The sequence below is a fragment of the Bombus vancouverensis genome, chromosome 10 (genome assembly GCF_051014615.1).
Source record: "Bombus vancouverensis nearcticus chromosome 10, iyBomVanc1_principal, whole genome shotgun sequence".
Classification (NCBI taxonomy): domain Eukaryota; kingdom Metazoa; phylum Arthropoda; class Insecta; order Hymenoptera; family Apidae; genus Bombus; species Bombus vancouverensis.
The window spans coordinates 5,382,340-5,403,005 of record NC_134920.1 but is presented as its reverse complement, the minus strand read 5'-3'; the positions used below and the strand labels follow the sequence as shown (position 1 = coordinate 5,403,005).

The 20,666-nt window shown below is 31.5% G+C and overlaps 3 protein-coding genes and 1 pseudogene across 4 annotated transcripts; all 4 read left to right on the top strand.

Moving 5' to 3' along the window:
- The first annotated feature begins 2,130 nt into the window (after positions 1-2,130).
- LOC117157844 (uncharacterized) lies at positions 2,131-7,354 on the top strand (annotated as a pseudogene). The gene is made up of 7 exons (XR_013059399.1): positions 2,131-2,382; positions 2,816-3,112; positions 3,509-3,770; positions 5,952-6,074; positions 6,161-6,251; positions 6,803-6,936; positions 7,099-7,354. The product of XR_013059399.1 is annotated as an uncharacterized LOC117157844 (transcript).
- Positions 7,355-8,656: 1,302 nt separating this feature from the next.
- On the top strand, positions 8,657-12,151 carry LOC117157841 (odorant receptor 67a-like). Its single transcript, XM_033336126.2, has 9 exons — positions 8,657-8,916; positions 9,333-9,449; positions 9,518-9,635; positions 10,178-10,442; positions 10,506-10,625; positions 11,132-11,222; positions 11,288-11,421; positions 11,857-11,989; positions 12,059-12,151. The coding sequence occupies exons 1-9, from the start codon at positions 8,770-8,772 to the stop codon at positions 12,107-12,109; spliced, it is 1,176 nt and encodes a 391-aa protein (XP_033192017.2). The 5' UTR covers positions 8,657-8,769; the 3' UTR covers positions 12,110-12,151.
- A 1,342-nt stretch (positions 12,152-13,493) lies between these two features.
- On the top strand, positions 13,494-15,817 carry LOC117157863 (uncharacterized). Its single transcript, XM_033336165.2, has 7 exons — positions 13,494-13,628; positions 13,762-13,878; positions 14,423-14,540; positions 14,631-14,892; positions 15,169-15,288; positions 15,521-15,611; positions 15,683-15,817. Exons 1-7 carry the CDS (start codon positions 13,494-13,496, stop codon positions 15,815-15,817), a joined length of 978 nt encoding a protein of 325 aa, XP_033192056.2.
- A 1,644-nt stretch (positions 15,818-17,461) lies between these two features.
- LOC117157823 (uncharacterized) lies at positions 17,462-20,445 on the top strand. Its single transcript, XM_076622258.1, has 9 exons — positions 17,462-17,608; positions 17,846-17,962; positions 18,031-18,148; positions 18,692-18,956; positions 19,020-19,139; positions 19,545-19,635; positions 19,708-19,841; positions 20,179-20,311; positions 20,380-20,445. Exons 1-9 carry the CDS (start codon positions 17,462-17,464, stop codon positions 20,425-20,427), a joined length of 1,173 nt encoding a protein of 390 aa, XP_076478373.1. The 3' UTR covers positions 20,428-20,445.
- The last annotated feature ends 221 nt before the right edge of the window (positions 20,446-20,666 follow it).

Below are 20,666 nucleotides of genomic sequence, written 5' to 3'. Positions count from 1 at the left end.
TTAGTTTCTCGAGTGCCTAACTACCACGGTTACTTGTCCGGCTCTATAATAATCGTATTTGCACTAGCCGATGTCTCCTCTATTGCACAACGACAACGTGTAACCCAAACGAAGATTCGTTTCACGCCCCTAACCCTAATTCTAATGTGCGCTCCGACATATACATATGTAATATAACTGGTGTGTCTGAAACTTATGTACAAGTGAACACGAGGTGATTTCTTATGAAAAAATAAAACAAAATATAAAATGAAATTATTTTGTTCTGAGGCTTCGCTTTCAAGAAAATGGTCTTTGAAAATTTGACAAGTATACTTTAAGTTGATTAATTCCGGACTAAACAAAAGTAAATAATCTACAGGCGTTTAAACTACATCTCTTTTCTCAATGAAATTTCTGCATAAGATGCTTCATTTTCAAGGAAAGTTTGAAAATGTATTATGCGCATGTACCAGACACCTCATAATTAAACATATTCAAATTTTATTTTTTTGAAAATGAAACCTTAAATGGTAGAATTTTATTCTATATTTTTTACTTATTTTTGCGTCTAGAATTACATTCTCGCAGTTATCTAGTCCTGTCCAGTCTTGAAATTAACCATGTTCAAATATACTTGATGACTAAATTTAGTTTTCTGAAAAACTATCCCTTGGACAAAAAAAAGGTTTATATTTTTCTTACTTGTTTTATATGGAATGACCTCATGTTCGCTTATATATAACCCATCAAATGTGACAATTTGTGCAGATACATTAAAGTACATTCAAAAGAAATTTTTGACCTCCATAGCTGAGAACCATCCTAATACGAAATTTAACACATTATCGAATCCTTAATTGAATTTAATCATGATATTCGTCATTTGCCGTGAAGTATCACAGAAAACTTCACGATCGTTTTAAAAGCACTTTAGCTATACACAGAATATAACGAATACAAAATAATATATTATTTGACCAATTTAATCCATTAATAATCTTTTGCAGAATGTTGGAAATGTTTCAATTTATCTACAATATTTCTGGTTACTTACATGATAATACAAAGATGTAGTTCCAGGTGGAATGTGAAGAGGGCAACACGTACATAATTACATACATTGGAATATATTTAATCAATATATCAGTACTTATCATCAATTTATATTAATTAATCTCAATTTATAGAATAACATATCATTATTTCAAGTCTATTACACATATACACGTCTTAATAAGAGATATAACACAAGGTTTTATATTTTATAGCATTTTTTTTGTACACCAAACACGAAAATATTTTGACCGAGAAACGTACGCTTCATAAAATTGAAAAAGAAAACGTTAGTTGATTGCTGTTGCTAAAAAATAGTCCGTGCGTTATGTGAAACACCAACCCTGTCATATTCTGAAGCACACTGGAAATCAATGCATGCAATCATTAATTTTTCATATCCCTTATATAGACCCACTTATCTACTTATTGCATATAAATTATTCTCTTCAATATTCTAGGACTATGGCGAATTAAATTACATTAAGTTGTAACCAAACCTCTTTCACATTGAAACGTTGAAGCTTTTTCATGGACAAAGTAAGCGGAAAAGAGGAGGTCTTTAAAATTGTTATTACCCGGCACGAAATCATTCTATTTTCCGTATAAATTAGTCAAACCGGAAATTTCTTCTAAAAGCGAGTATAATTGAGTAAAATAATAATAAAATTACTACGTTATTGACGTTATGGAGGATATACAGGTTTGAACTTGTCCATATCGACCACTACAGTTTGAACAGTGGCGGACATGAATACTGTTGATAAACCATTATTCAGGATTAAATAAACAAATCAAGAGAATTATTGAAGTTGGCCACGCGAATATTAATTGCATTTCAATTTATTTTAAGTAATTCTTAAAGTTGTAGACATTTATGAGAATTTATGTTTTTATAAACATAACTAAAGAATTATATTTAATCATTTTCACTTACTAAATAATAGTGTTACTAAAAATTAGTGTTCTGATCCTGTTATTGTATATATTTCTGTATCTTCTTATATATAAATATTGTATTTATACTTTTATGCATTTCCTACACTTCTGCTTTAAATTTTGTATAAATGTATAACAATTCGCAGTCTACTAATTCTAGCCACTAATCAAACCATATAATTAAATTTTGGATTAATTTAACGAATTTTATACCTTACGATCTCCAGCTATATAATGCAGATTCTTGTTTGAACGACTATGGATTGGCAAACGATCGAGGATCAGTGTCTGAAAGCCAACAAATTTTTCGGTCAGCTTGTTGGTGTGTGGCCTAATCAAGAAAAATTCACGAAAATTATTATACGATTTGTCATATTTATTATTATTATTACCACAATTACAGCTCAGGTATTTTTTGTAGTTATGTTATCATATGGGACTTGCATCCAGTCTATGTGTTTTTCATTGATTCAAAATCATCTGATATATTTTTTTTGCTGATAACCATTAGTAAGAATTTAATATAAAAACATGAGGTTACACTTATACAAGATATCCCAAGGTTTAACAGTCAAACTTTGTTAGTGTACGAGTATTTAACAGATATAATGAATATAATCGAACAAAAAATATTATATAATGATTATTTGAAGTTTCGTAAAAATATGGTGCTAGAAATATGGGGGAAAATATTAAAACACCTATCTCGAAATCATCATAAAAAATGGGAAGTGTGACGTTTCATGTTTTTCATTCGTAACTTTCAAATATAGTATTTTCCTATATCACAGAGAATTCGCATGTCAATATATAATAGAAGTGTGTTTTCTATATATTATAGATATCACGGGTAGTAGTATTTTATAGTTTGGAGGTATTGTCGGATCAGATGCCGTATCTCGATATAGGATTCGTCATTTTAATCAAGCAGTACAATTACGTTCTGAACGAAAAGAAGGTGAAAGACCGATAAACATCCAGTAATCTCTCTGATAATTATAAATATCTTTAAAATTATAGTTGAAAGGACTTCTAAACGATATTGTGGCCGACCGGCTAATAGAACGACCGAAGGAGGAATTAGAGATTTTGGATATCTACTCCAAGAAGGCAACATTTCTTTCCTGTTTATACCAAGGTGACAAAGGAAATGTACAGATCTTTACATTACAGAATCAAATACCACAGGGATAGTCAATAACGAAGACCTTAAGAATTATTCAGTTGATATTGTTAACACAAATCATCATTGTTCAATGAAAATATACATTCTTTGAACAATGTTCATATATTTACTTTCTCTATTTTATTATTAATAATCGCGTATAAGGAGGCACATGTCAATGCCGTTTTTACAAATTTAATCGAAATAAAACCTAAACCAAACCCACTACAAGCTTATCTTAAATCATAGTAGTATGAGTGGGATTATACGTGAAATTATTTGACAATATATCTCAATCTTAAATTGATGAGATGCGTCTGTTGTAAATAATTACAATTTTGTTTTATATTTTATTCCTATTGCATTTAGTTAGCATATCTTTTTGTGCGTTTATGTTCGTTCTCCTACCGACTATACCACCTATCCTGAACGTCGTCGCACCCCTGAACGAGTCACGAAGTCGCGAATTCATCTACCCATCCTATTATTTCGTGGATGAGCAGCAGTATTACTATCCCATACTTGTGCATATGATAAGCGTGGCGGTAATACTCACAAGCGTTTATATAGCCTGTGACATCAATTTGGTTCATGTCGTGCATCATGGTTGCGCCTTGTTGGCCATTAGTGGGTGAGTATACTTCGGTTCCTATTGTGCAGATACCGCGCCTTTTGTGTTGCACAGGGTGGTAAAAAAGTGGGCATTATTTATAATTGATTTATTTTTCGAGTTATCAACAGTGGGTTATGCGTTTTTTGACGAAATACCACAATAACGGTTACATCATCGGAACATCAAAATGCATGCAACGTAATCACTTTCTTAAGAATTTGCATAGACTGAGAAAAGTACCGAAATGCTTGTACATACTATTTGTGAATATATTTTGAAAATTCATTAGAATTGTTTAAATAAACTGAAATGAAACTTCACAATCATGATTAGTTTTATAAAGTTTGGAAGCGGATGAACCTGAAAATATGTATGAAAGTTACAAATGTCTAGTACAAGTATATATTTCGTGGAGATCACAATAGTATTAAATAGTCAGTTAGCCATTGCATTAATAAGCCTCAATATTCAATAGCATCATATTTAACACTTGTTACATGTTTAGGTTGAATATTAATTTCTCATTGCAGATATATTTTCAGTAAATGTCTTGTAACTTCTATATACATTTTTAGATTCGTTTCAAATACCTACTGCTATTATTATGACAATTTTGTCGCATTACATTACAGTATATTACATATATGCATAAAGATGTTCTTTCATTTAAATTGTAATTTATTGTAAAGTTATGTAAATTATTATTGTATTATGTAAATTTATGACTTAACTTATCTGAATAGATTCAATTAGTTACAGTTGTTACGTAAAATACACCTAATGTGATATAATCAGCAATGGTAAGAAATATATAATTATTAATAATAGTTATAATTATATCATGTAGTTATTAGCCATTGAAACAATGTGACTACTACCTTTCACGTGTAAGACTTATATACAGCCGTGTAATCTTTACATCATTTTTCATCTTACCATGGGCAAAACCACAGTAGAAGAAGAGTACATGAAAGTAGTGAAGATATGTACTATGGTGGCTGGAATTTGGTCTGATCAGAGAAACTTCTCAAAACTCGTCATGCAAAAGATTATACCTGTATATCGTTGTTGTGCTATCGCTTATTACCCAGGTACGTAAATAATAATTTATCTTTAATCGTATTTATTATATATTTAAGAACTGCGATCGTTAGGCTGTGAATATTCATGGAAATGCATATTTTAATGAAATGCAAGTAAAGAAACCTAAATACACAGAAATTTAATTCGAAAATCCCTTTTTCTTAAATTAGTCAATTATTAATCGTAGATGGGAAATGTCCTGCGTTTTTTTCAGCCTGGATACGCTGATGAAGCAGATCTGCTTTTTGTCTGTGGTAGCCGTGATATTGATGAAATCAACTTTTGTTACAGAAAAAAAACCGTTTCCACGAACGATACAGTATAATACAAGGTACACAGTCTCGTCAGTAATAGGTAATACAATTGGCTATTGCGGCACAAACCGTACCCCGCCTATGGTGCTACTTACATGATAATGTACAGATACAGCTCCAGGTGTAACATGAAGAGGGCAACGCATAGATAATTTCACCTATTACAATACGTTTAACCAGTATACATATATTCTCACTATGGATATTTATTGAGCTGGTCAAAACCCGAAATCTCCTTTCAATAAATCTTTCAATAAATAGGATAAAATTAACCTGTTATTTTATATATTTTTGTATCTTTTTATATATATATATAGCATATGACATGTAGCATATATATGTATAAGTACTGAAAATACCATTACGAATACGTGAAATAAACTAAAATTATTGGACAATATATTCCGAAGTCACATAAATTGGTGAAATGTGTTTGCTGTAAATAATTAGTATTTTATTTCATATTTTATTCCTATTGCATTTAGTTAACATATCTTTTTATGCGTTTATGTTCGTCCTCCTACCGACTATAGCATACAGCAGTATCACTATCCCATACTAGCACGTACGACGTTAGGAGCATCAATGTTCACAGCCGTTTATATTGCCTGTGACATTAATTTGGTTCATTTTGTACATCATGGGTGCGCCTTATTGGCCATCAGTGCGTGAGTATACAGGAACTTTCTTCGTTACCTTGATGTCTAAAATCACACTATATAAATATTACCCACTTTTTTTAAACGCCCTATATAATATATAAGCGAAACTTTGACTATAACCAATGAAACAATGAGCACAGGTATCGTTTCAAGCACGCAATGGATAACGTGAGCTTTTCCAATGAAAAGTACCTGAACGTGTTACTAGATGAAACCTATGCGAAAATAAGCCGATCCATCGATGCTCACAAAAAGGCCGTTGAGTTAGTATTATTGCATATTGTACAATATACATATAATATACACGTAAAGTCGTTTGCCAAATTTTATACACTTTTTGTCATGTTAGATATGTGGATAAAGTTGACGCCTGCCACGTGCACTACTTCTTCATCATATTGGGTCTGATAATCGTAACATTTACATCCACGTTCGTGCGGGTAAGTTTCAATTCACCAATACACATTTAATTTACATTTAATTTACAGAGACAACTTAGGCTGTGGTTGCAGTGGATGCGTTTTCTAACGAAATAATGTTTTGACGAATGAAACATTTACAAACTGAGAAGCATGCAATGTAATCAGTATTATAAGAATCTACCAGAAAGTATCGTAAAGCCACGAAAGTGTTCAGTTGCTTTTAGACATCTATTATGAACGTATTATGTATATTTTGAAATTTCATTAGCACTAAGACTCAACAATCATCATTATATTGAGAAAGTTTGAAATCAATCTGACACGATATGATAGCCATGTCTCATTACAGTATGTACTCTTGAAATTTCAAAATATTTTATATAACACGAACATATCCATCAAAATATTCTATAATAAATGTTCGAATAATTTCGTGAGCCACTATATATACTCAATTGTCTTGATGCGCCTATTTATTAGTACAACATAGTTTGTCAAAATATGCATCCACTGTGACTATAGACTTACGCTGCCGTGACTTAATATGTGATATTATTCCCTGTAATTAGTTGTCGACGATGGAAATAGGAGTCAGATACTTCACATTCTGCGCGTTCACTATTAGCCAAATGACTCATCTTTTGTTTTTGACGATAATGGGACAGTTTCTGATAAATTCCAATAATGAGACCTTCCAGGCAATGTAAGATCTATATAAACTCCCATTTATAAGTATTAAGGCACTTTCTGCTTCCATAGAAGATGTTATAATTGGTTTAAATTATCAAGTAAATGAAAAAAAATGTCAAAATGCTATTTAATTTAATTTGACCGACTTAAATTCACGGTAGAATCCATTGTATAGATGTGAAGCCAAATGGTACAATGGATCGTCGAAAGCGCAATCGTTATACCTATTGGTGTTGCGAAAGTGTTTGAGCCCGCCTAAACTAACTGGTGGAGGAGTAATCTCTTTGAATTTGGAGAGCTTTGTACAGGTTAGCTTATCACTTCCACGAAATACACATGAGAACAGTTTTCAAAAAACAATTGACTATTTATTGACGATTAATATCTTTCTAGGTTTTAAAAGCATCTTTCTCGTATTATACAGTGTTTAGATCTGCATAAATTGAAGAAAGAACAGCGCGAATTGGATGGTTCGAATTTATCGTTACATGCATTCAAGTGAAATTCTTTCTTCAAATGTTGACAATATTTTTAGTATAGTGTATATTTTACGTTTCACTTGAGTTAGTTACTTGCTGTTAACATTTCACTTCGAACATATTATAAAATATAATTTTTTCTCATTACTTCTTTCATTTTCTCTTTTCCTCTGCTCTTGATACAACGAATATATAAATATCTTAAGTGTTATTGATGCTATGACAGACATATGTATGTGACGAATAAGTCTTATTATTACCGGCCCTTATTTTAATTCCTTTACTTTCATAAAATTTCTGAAACATTTGGAAATGAAATTTATTTTTCAGCTGCTCGATGATAACAAATCGGTCAATATATTATTTTATTTATACAAAGTAAGTAACTAAACGTCTTTAATTAAATATTAAAAGCATTTAATTCCCAATGTTTAAATTGCAAAAGAAATAAAATATTATTATCTGAACTATAGCGATGTAGGCTTAAGCATTCTTCATTTCGAACTATACAGGGTGGTTGGTAACTGATGGTACAAGCGGAAAGGGGGTGATTCTACGTGAAAAAAGAAGTCGAAAATATAGAATAAAAATTTTTTCTTAATTTTTCTTTTTTAATTTTTCCATCGGGACAACGATCTACAGTGAGATCCGTTATAACGAGACGTGATAAAGTGCATGCGTACCGAGCGAAAACTCAAAGTCGATTTTCTCGAAAACAAAGCCACAAACGAGAAATTTTTATTCTATATTTTCGCGTAGGAACTTCTTTTTTCGCGTAGAATCACCCCCTTTCCGCTTGTACCACCAGTTACTAACCACCCTGTATAAAAGTCAATTACCAGAAATTGTAAAAATAATAGATATTAATAGAAGCATCACTTCTAACTCCAATGAAACATAGTTATTAAACCATTTATTATCGAATTTATCCATGATTATGAAAATAATTACATACTCACAATACCATCTTTTTTGTTGGCCCGTCTTGTCGTACTTTATTTTTAACTTACTAGATGTACAGATCATCTTTTTCATGTCACACTTAACACTACGGCTCACGACTGAATAAATGTAGTTCCCATGTAACATTGCATACATATGTATGTGTGTACTTACACATGAGAACAGACAATATAATGATTCTTCCAGCAAGTATGATGATTCAATATTCATAATGTGCATACAGCACATACGTTGCATTAATGGCATACGATTAATAGCTATTTTGAAATTGATGCACTTTATCATAAATACATTTTTAATGTATACTTTACGGTTCCATTAACAGAACCAGATCTAGAAGTAGTAAAAGTACATTAACGTACGGAACTGTCAAGCATTCGGTTGGTTAACATTGGGTTCATATCATGAATAGAGTTGCAATCGAGAAGCGGTTCTTAAAGATAACGAAAATATTCGCGATACTGAGTGGGATTTGGCCAGGTCAAAATAAAATTAAGTTCCTTTTGTGGGCTATGGTGCATATTACTATGGTATCATCTGTCATCGTACAGGTACGTGTCTATAAATTTATATCCACCAATATTTCACAAAAGATCACGACATTGTAATGGAACGTTCTACGGTACTTGCAGATCACATTCCATTACGGTCTCGATTTAACTAATATAAAATGTAAATAAAATTCATAGATATTCCTAATAATTTCCATTTCAAAACCAAGTTTTCGAAATCCTTAGATAATTTAAGGAAGACATAATTAACTCGTAAATGCCACAATAAAATTTCACATCTTGCGAATTTCGCTTTAACATCAACATCCCACTGATTTCAAGATTAAATAATAATTTCCTAAATAAAAAAATGTAAGGAGCATTATCGTGATTTCGTTGATAATAGCCTTTAAGGGTATAAAATAAAAGAAAAAAATTATAAATAGTTAACGAAAGACTCATAATATTAATTTTAGGTAGCAAGAATTATACATATAGGCACTTTGGAAGTCGTACTGGAGCAGTCCTCCTTTATAGGCGCGATAATACTCATGATCATAAAACATGGTAACTATATCCTGAACGCAAAGAAGGTAAGAAAATTTTTGCCAATCATGACAAGATACTTTTGATTTGCACACCAACCTTATAAATATCATAGCTTAAATCCCTTTTGAATGACATGTCCGAGGATTGGGCAACCGATCGATTGAAAGAAGAATTTGCCATTATGACGACATACGCATATAGGGGAACCACTCTTGCGATGTTCTACTTTGGTAAATCAATATATAGAAAAGCAGGTTGCAACTCTGGTTGATAATATCAATAGTACACAATATAGACTGATCTAGTTAACGCTTACGTAAATAATCAAAATACAACAATTAATTCTAAATTACTCAATAAATGCATAACTAAATTTGAAACACCAATATGGAAAACTGTTGCATTCGTGATGTATAAGTACACAAAGAATGGACATCTGGTGTGGTTTTGTGATATTTTTACTAGAAAATAGAAAAATTAAGTACAGGGACCGGTTGTCCACACTAGGGTTCATTATCGTACATTTTTTAATATAATTAATGCGAATGTTTGTGCATTTATGGGAAACTTAGAGGTATGAAAATTAACGGAATAGACATAAAATGCAAAAAAAAAAATAATAAATGTCCAAGATATATAGCATTCGTTATACAATGTAGTGAGTGAGAAAAATCTTTGCTTAGTCTCCAACTTTTTATATGTGTTTGCAATAATATGTATTTCCATAAACATACGTAATATAACAATTAAGATTGTAACTATTTACTTTCAGTAAACGCGTGCATATGCACAGTCCTTTTTATACAAATGCCATGGACAGTGCGCCTAGTGCACATGTTGAAACCACACAATACATCCTCACCAATATTATACACTATACCAGCTTACTATTTTGTCGAGGATGACCGCAAATATTATTACTATATTCAAATGTATCTGGCTCTCTCTGTATATATCGTTCTCATTGTGTTTGTCGGTTGTGATACTTGTTACATGGTCCTTGTGCAACATGCGTGCGCATTGCTAACTGTGGCCGGGTAAGCAAAGCGAAAATTTCCTCCATACTTCATATTTTATTGAATAAATTGTAATATTTCTAGATATCGCTTCAAAAATGCCATCAATGACCTTTCCTTCAATGCGAGGAATCCCGAAAAGGGGGCAAAGGAGATATATAAAAAACTACGTTTCTCTATACAGGGGCACCAACGGGCAATAATGTCAGTATTAACCAGCGATTATAAACAATTTTGAATGCTTAAGTGAAAAAGTTATGGTACAAGAATTCATATCTTAGTTCCAATGATTCTTTTTTACGTAACCATGACAAAGGATTTAACTATTTTGGGTTAGTGGTAACCATTATCGATGATGGAAATTGTTTTCGATTACTTTCAAACATCATCAACATTGTAATATTTTCTACTAACATTACTTCTATTAATAATTATATTAATAAATTGTATGTTATATTCTTAATGATATCATTTTTTTAATTTTACTAGATATTTTTAAATAATTTTTCTTTTTAAAAAATCTTTTGAATCGTCAGTCATTACCTTTATTTAAACAAAAAATTGACCTTGTCACAATACTTGAAATGAGTGTTACTCTTGATCCGTGACTGAGGTATTAGATTTTGATTTTTAATCATGTATTTCTCCGCTTCTTTTTTGGAGATTTCTGTTCTGGCTGAGCAATATTTTCCTTGATTTTACTCAAATAGGTTTCTGCGGGATATCGAGAGCGCGCATGTTACTTACCTTTTTATATGTATGGGTATAATAGTCCTGTGTGTTAGTATTACTATGGTAGAGGTAAGTTTCTTGTAACTCACTTCATATCGTTGAACGCGATTTATCAATTAATTATTTGAGATTAGATCGCTACAATGGATTCCTGTTGGGATTTTTACAAGTTCATCGGCTTTCTGATTATTCAATTGTTGCATCTGTTCTGTCTAACGATGCAGGGACAGTTCATCATAAATTCGTCCGATGAGATTTACGATGCAATGTGAGTATAATACACATAATGATAATTTTATTTTCTTCTATTACATTCTTCCATATATTGTAATTTTATCAACCACTTGCATGAGAATGCAATAATAATGCAAGAGAATGAAAAATTATGATCATATGTCCCTACGTAGGTTAAAGCATTTTATGTAATTTAGTAGTTCTTTTATTGACCCTTACAGTAGATTTTAGAATTGTCCTTTATAAAAAGAATATTTTATTACCAAATTTAATTAATATCCAGAAAAACAAATGAATTTTGTAACTTTTGAGAGAAATAAGATTAAAGTACAATTCGTATGCTTTTGGTATGCCATTAGCTTTTGTAAATAGAAAATTTATTTATTTAATAATTTATTTTCGCTTCATTCGAGTGGTTGTTTGATCGATATAAGTATATGAAATTTATAAATTATAATGACATTCATAGATACGAAGCACAATGGTATAATACGAATCCAGAAATGCAAGCATTTTACGTGTTAGCATTACGGCGAAGTCTAACTCCACCCCGTTTAACTGCCGGCGGTTTAATACAATTGAACATGCAAAGTTTTTCAGAAGTAATGTATCATTAATGTTATTTTGTATAATTATGACACATTCGCTGGAACAGTATTGGTGTATTTCAGGTGATGAAACTATGCGTTTCGTATTATACAGTGTTGAGAACAACATCGTAACTTCTTTAAATATAATTTTCTATACTACACAGTACGCAGTATACAAGTTATTGAGAGTAATTGTTTTATCAATACGAATGATAAACTGATATTACAGAAATAAATATTTAAAAATATATGGTTTTGTTTTTACTTACAGCATCTCACACAGATTGGATTCAAGACCCCTTTAATGAATATATACTCTGTGTGCTTGAAATTGACTCTGTAGTGGAACTCGCATGTCGTGATTGCGTTGGTAAAGTTTGAAGCAAATCTGAAAGTATTTATAGAAGATATTTAATACAAGTATGAGCATGAGTGGATTCAGGAAAATTAAATGTGGAAGTTCTTCGTATTAGTGGCCATGCTATTGACGTAACTGATTGCACCTTAAGTTACTAAACATTTATAAAATTTGCATCTGTCAAGTCGTTTAATTTTTATTTAATGATAAATCAATACATAGAACATTTTTCACAATACCGATTTTACCACGTTGTAAATTTTCTTTCTAGCTTCTAGAATGAATTATTATCTAAAAAATTAAAAAATTCGACAAAGATCGTTTTTATCATAAGACACAAGACTATTTCCAGCTCTTCTCTCCCGTGTGATAAATTTTACTAAATCAAAGTTAAAACATCTTTCTAAGTAATTGTTTTAAGATCTAAATACTTACGTAATAGTAAAAAAAAGTAAAAAAAGAAACATTTTTCCCTTGAAAAAGTTGCTCCAATGTTACTTCAGTGTGCAAAGAATGTTCCTATAAGTTGCTGTTTGTTGGAGATGTTTTGAACATACAGTAACACTAGTAACATATACAGAACTGTGCAGTAACATGTTGCTTCAATGGGGATGAGGTTTCACACGACTGATACTCCACTGAAAGCAAAATGCAGATTTGTTCATACACAAATAATTTAATAAAAATGCGATCAAAAGAGTAATACACAAGCATCCTCATTACAGACATCACTTGACAAATCAAATTTTACCACTGAAACTAAATTTTCTGTGCATGTTGAGGACAGTAGCTACTCTAGCAGCGATTAATATTGAATAAAACAATAAGCTTTTATGCACGACCGTTGCTTTCAGTCACTCGTAAATATGTAGTTCTCCAAATGGAAAGAAAGCACTCGGCATTGAATTGCGCGTAATAAAGCCGTTCGTGAGCAATTTTCTTAAGCTAAGAGTAAATAAATCATGAAGAGCTATTAAATTGATAGCGCTTAATAAGGACAATGACAATCTATAATAGTGGCTTGTATCTGTCTAAGAAATTATTCAAGAGAACACCGCACGGGATAAAAATCATAAGATCATTGAAGATAGACTACTGTCTCGTGAAAAGTCGTTCTTTCTGCGCGTTCTTTATATTATTTCAATGGACGTGGAGGCAATGGAGAAAAGATTTTTAAAAATCAACAGAATGTTTGGAGTGCTAACTAGTGTTTGGCCGTATCAAAGACCTTTCCCAAGATTAATACAAAGAATCATTGCTCTTACGATATTGTTTACTTCTTTAGTTACGCAGGTATCGGTGTTTAGTTAGTTCTAATTCGATCCTTGCAAAGTTAAATTTTTATTTAATGATTTTAAAAAGAAAAATTAGTAACAAAGACTTATGAAAAGGGGATAAACGTTATAAACATTGTTTGTAATTATAGACCGCGTACCTTATACTTTTCCCCAGTATACGTGGAATTGTGACTAGTATGCCTTATTATATACTAGTGCTTGGGACGTTTGTGAAAATGGGTAATTACTTTATAAACGAAACGAAGGTAAGAGTGTTTTACGAAATTACTCGATCTATTCAAAATTCGAATTGTTTTAACATTATATTAACACATTGACGATCACTGATATTAAGCTTTTATCGTGGCTGAAGTATATGTAATATCTATGAATCTGAGACAATCTACAATTAATGTTAATTAACCTTCGCTTCAACGCTCTTTAGCAGTTGAATTTCGAAAATTCGTTGGTGCTCAGTGTATATTTATTTTTAATAAGGAGTTTGTTTGTTGAATGCCAAATTGCCAACTTTACTGGATATAGAAATACGATCACCCTTCGAGAAAGAAACATATATGTACCCCTTTCTCAGTCTTATACGCGTTGAATTCTCGTGTAAGCGTTGATGACTATCAGTCACTTTTGACTATAGACACCGAACTCTTCAAACTCATGTCCTTGTCGTAATTGCAAAAACTGATTTTCTACTTTAGGATTTTCGTAAGATTATAAGCCGCGAATGTTTTAAGATTTGTGAAAGATACGTATACTCCGTTCTCAATACATTCAAGCTTTATCGGGAAATTCTAGTTGAGATCAATGCTGAACCACATATTCACAGACTGGGCAACGATAAAATCGAAAGAAGAAAATGACATTATGATCACATATTCGCAAAGAGGATTTCTTCTCACGCTAAGCTATGCTTGTAAGTTTCTCATATAATGCTCAAATTTCTGGTAATTCTCGATACTGATCATTATTTGTAATAGATACCATTTACGTTTTCCATTTATAGTACACGCTTTGATTACTGGCATATTGATGATTTCGTGGCCCCTTGTACCACCTATTTTAGATATCCTTATGCCGTTAAACGAATCCCGAAAACGCATATTCATATACCCAGCTCATTATTTCGTGGATCACGAAAAATACTACGATATTTTAGCGATACATATGATAATTGTCATGTGCATGGCTGGTTTTGTATATTGCGCATGTGATGCGAATTACGTATACGCAGTGCAGCATGCTTGTGGACTGCTGGCCATCACAAGGTAAGAAACTCTTGCAAATTTAGTTTGTTTCCGTGATGATGCACGCTGTTGGTTATAAGTATTAGGATACTTGCTCATATTTAAAATACAAATCGAACCGTCTTCATTGACTTTGTATTCTAATAATTTTGTTATAGATACCTTGCTTCTTATGTATTATATGTGTGTACCTTATAATGTAAACTACTGAATAAAATTTGTTTGATTACTTTTAACCCTTAGGCCAATAGTATATAATTATATAATAAAAATTATAATTATGAACAATTTATATAGATATCGATTCAGAAACGTAAGCGAAGGTGTGTTAGATCACCATAAAAATGATACAAAATTATCGAAATTCAATTATAGGAACGTGTGTAAATCGATTCAGGCACATCAACATGCTCTAAGGTCAGTATCATCACTCAAAGATCTGTAAATACATCATATAACGAGAAGAGAAATACTTTTGCAATAAAGCGTTTTTTAAATTAAAATTCTACAAGTTTTCATCTAAATCTGCTTCGTTTAAAATATCATAGGCAAATTCGCTTCTCATTTTATGTAATGGCTCATTTAGTGAAAAAAATGATATTGTTTTATGAATTTTTTTTGACAGACTAATTTGCACACTTTAACGTAGATATCTGAGGCTAATTGAAACCAATCATCACACTTATTTATTCATTTCTGTGGGAATGCTGATAATGTGTATCTGTGTGTCGTTGTTACAGGTATAATGTCAGTTGTTACTATTAATCTTACATATATTTTCCATATTGATTGATCAATTACTCGAATTTAGGTGGCAAATGAGAAGAATGACTCATGGCTAGTTCAGTGTATATTTTTGTTTGCTCAATTGTTTCACACGCTTATTCTTACTGGACAAGGACAATTTGTAATAAACGGACTAGACGGTGTTTTTAACTCTATGTGAGTAAAGAATGAATATTAATAAAAAAGTAAAACGAATTTATTTTGATATATATCATGATAAATAATCTATTCCTAAAACATAAAATAGCAATTGGTCCAAAAATTTTTTAAAGTTGAATTTTTCTGGAATTTATAGATACATACAAGTTATAACTAGACCTTGGATGTTTGTGCAAATTCATACCTTTATCAAAGTGATTAAAAAAACGAGACCTAAATGGAGATTTATTTCACTTACCAAATATTACAATGTACGCTGTAGTTTGGATATTTTGTATAACTTCTGTTATTACGTGTGTAAATTGTATCTATAAATATCCTATAAACGAGTACATATTCGTATACTGATTATAAATACAAAAACTACTCGGTCACTGGAAATAATCATATCCAAATACACCTGTCTCGAATATGTTGAACATAATGAAATTTTTGGATACGATATTATTTTCTCTCAAAAGAATACCTAAAATCTTCGTATCGCGGCTGTGATTTTCTTCAATACACTGAAAATATCTGACGTTTTGAATCAGTTTCCAAGTCTAATTCATTTTTTTATCTTCCGATTCTCTATCTTCTTATTGAATAAAATTGTTCTTTATAGATATGAATCGCCATGGTATACTTTTCCAGCAAAAATTCGAGCGTTATATATATTAGCGTTAAGAAGTTGTCTATCCCCTCCTTTGTTAACAGCCGGTGGTTTAATAGTATTAAATTTACGATCTTTCGCAGAGGTAGTATAACAATCTGATTCCAAGTTGATTTTAAACATTTTAAATGCACAACTTTGTTTGAGCGGAATTTTCGTTTCCAGATCATCAAAGCAGCCGTTTCTTATTACACGGTAATGAAAACTAAGTGATACTGTTCATATGGAATATAGCGATAATGTGAAAATTATAATAATTAATAAATAATATGGAGTATAATAAACATAATGTGGAATAGAACAAGTTACGTAATTCGTGTGAGATTCATATCAATATGTTATATGTCATCATTATGTCAATACGCGTGTTAGTTAATTAAAATATTTGTTACATGTAATTGTAGAAAACGTAGATCATGACGAAACATAACCCATTACACATTACATCAATAAAATGTACATAATTATGGTTATTCATAAGTTCATTATCGAATTTACTTATTACATTACGAATTTTTAACGTGAAATAGAATTACGATTATTAACTTTATAAGAATAATCAAACACTCAAAAATCTTTATCTTCTTCTTATTTCTTTATTTTCTTAACTTCGTTGTTCTGTTGCAAACCTACTACATTATATTAGTTTGCTTTTCACATTATATGTAAAACCCCACGTTGACAATGTATAACTCTGCAAATATCACTCGTTTCCAACACCTGTCATATTCTATAAGTAATACCTACGCAGAATAAGGACAACTGATTCCTTCCGTAAGTGCAATGATTAAATATTAATGCGCATGCACCATATACGTTACATTAGTGACATATGATTAACAGTAATTTTGAAATTGATGCACTTTACCGTAAATACAATTTTAATGTGTACTTTACGGTTCCATTAACAGAACCAGATCCAGAAGTAGTAATGACGTACACTGACGTACGAAATTGTCAAGCGTTCAGTTGGTTAACATTGGGCTTCTTATCATGAATCGAGCTACATTCGAGAAGCGATTCTTAAGGATAACGAAATTATTCGGGAAACTGAGTGGAATTTGGCCAGATCAAAATAAAGTTAAATTTAGTTTGTGGGCCATGGTGCATATTACTATGGCATCATTTGTCTTTGTACAGGTACGTGTCTACCAATTTATCTACGTGTCTATGTAAAAAATTCTCGCAGTCTTTAGATAATTCAAGGAAACATGATTAACTTTTAAATGCTATCATTATTAAAATTTCACACCTTGCAAATTTCGTTTTAATATCAACACTCCAGTTAGAGAAGAATTTTACTTGTGGCTTTTAAGTGATGAGAGCAGAAGTAAAATTTCTAAATAATTATGGATAGACCATTGACTTCAATTCTAGGTGGCAAGAATTGTACATATAGGCACTTTGAAAGTCGTGATAGAGCAGTCGTCTATAATCGGCACAGGAGTTGTCATGGTCGTAAAACATGGTAACTATATTCTGAACGCAAAGAAGGTAAGAAAATGTTTGCTAATCACTACAAGATACTTTTAATTTTCACATTAACCTTATAAATATTCTAGCTTAAATCCCTTTTGAATGACATGTCCGAGGATTGGGCAATCGATCGATTGAAAGAAGAAGTTGCCATTATGACGACATACGCATGTAGGGGAACCACTCTTGCGATGTTCTACCTTGGTAAATCAATATCTAGAAAAGCCAGTTGCAATTCTGATTGATAATTTCATTAGTACACAACATACACCGATTTAGTTAACGCTTACGTAGATATTCAAAATACAACAATTCATTTTAAATTACTCAATAAATGCATAACTAAATTTGAAACGTCAATATCGAAAACTGTTGCATTCGTGACTTAAAAGTACACAATGAATGGAAATATGGTGTGGTTTTGTGATATTTTTACTAGAAAATAAAAAAATTAAAAATGGGGTCCGGTTGTCCACACTAGGGTTCATTATTTAACATTTTGTAACATAATTGATAGACTACGAATGTTTGTGCATTTATGAGAAACTTGGAGGTATGAAAATGGACGAAATACACATAATATGCAAAAAAATAATAAATATCCAAGATATATAGCATTCGTTATACAATGTCATGAGTGAGAAAGATCTTTACTTAGGTTCCATCTTTTTGCATGTATGTGCAATAATATGTATTTGCATAAATATCCGTAATGTAATAATTAAGATAACAACCATTTACTTCTAGTAAACGCGTGCATATGCGCAATCCTTTTCCTACAACTGCCGTGGACAGTGCGCCTAATGCACATGATAAAACCACACAATACATCGCTGCCAATGGTATACGCTATACCAGCTTATTATTTTGTCGAGGATGATCGCAAATATTATTACTACATTCAAATGTATCTGGGCCTCTCTATATATATCGTGGTCATTGTGTTCGTCGGTTGTGATACTTGTTACATGGTTCTTGTGCAACATGCATGCGGATTGTTGACAGTGGCCGGGTAAGCAAATCAAAAATTTCCTCCATACTTCATGTTTTATTGAATAAATTGTAATATTTCTAGATATCGCTTCAAAAATGCCATCAATGACTTTCCCTTCAATACGAGGAATCCCGAAAAGGAGGCAAAGGAGATAAATAAAAGGCTACGTTTTTCTATACAGGGGCACCAACGGGCAATAATGTCAGTATTAACCAGTGATTATAAACAATTTGAATGCTTAAGTAAAAAAGATAAGAATTCATATCTTAGTTTCAATGATTTTTTTACGAGTAACCATGACAAATGATTTAATTATTTTTGGTTACTGGTAACCATTATCAATGTCAGAAATTGCTATTGGTTACTTTTTCAATCTTCAATTACTTTCAACTACTGTCAACATTGAAATTGATATATATTTTTTATAACTTCAGTATCAGATAAATCTTCTGAATATTTAGCGATCGTGGTGTTCGACATAAACAGAAATTATTATTGAGCCCGTGCTGTTATGTTCTCACTTTTAATTATATATTTTTCCGCTTCTCTTTCGGGGATTTCTGTTGCGGCCGAGAAACGTTTTTCTTAATTTTACTTCGCTACCAGGTTTCTGACAAAAATCGAGAGCGCACATGTTATATACCTTCTTCTGTGTATGGGTATAATAGTCTTGTGCCTTAGTATTACGATGGTACAGGTAAGTTTCTTCTAATCATCTTTGTGTCATTGACCATGATTCATCAGTGAACTATTGATTGTTCGAAATTAGATCACTACGATGGAAATATGTCTGGATTTCTATAAGTTTGTCAGCTTTCTGATTCTTCAGTTCTTGCATCTGTTCTGTTTAACGATGCAGGGACAGTTCATCATAAATTCGTCCGATATGATTTACAATGCAATGTGGGTATAATACATGAGTATCATGAACATTTTATTTTCTTATGTAGTCTTATCAACCACTCGCTTGGGCTATTAATAATGCGGAAGAACGAAGAATTATGATTCTATATTCCTGTATAGTATAAAGCGTTTTAGGTAATTGGGTAGTACTTTTATCTATTTATGCTCTTTTAAATTTTCCTGTATAGCATGTTTTGGAATTAAATTAAATATAAAGTAACTATGTTTGCCATAAGCTTGTGTAAACCAGAAATTTCTAATCTATTTTCACCTCGTTGGAGTGGTTGTTTGTACGACTTAAATGTATGAAATTTATAGATTATAATGTAATTCGTAGATACGAGGCATCATGGTACAATGCAAATCCAAAGACGCAAGCGTTGTATATATTAGCGTTGCGGCGAAGTCTAACTCCACGCTATTTAACTGCTGGTGGTTTAATAGAATTGAACATGCAAAGCTTCTCAGAAGTAATGTATCAATAATATTATCTTCGATAATTACGATACATTCGCTGGACAATATTGATCTATTTCAGGTGATAAAACTATGCGTTTCCTATTACACAGTGTTGAGATCAACATAAACAACGGACCGATATACACTGAATTATAGTAACTTTTGAAACTAGTGAAACTTTTGTGAAATTGGATTTTAACCTCAAGTGCTATCATGGATGCACTTTCATTATGTGAATTTTGTTTCGTTATTGACTTTTTAATATTATTATTACAACGTGATTTGTGACCACTGCAAATAGTAATTTTCATATTTTTCACGTAATAGTAAACTATAGCAGAATATGAAGTCAATTGTATTTATTTG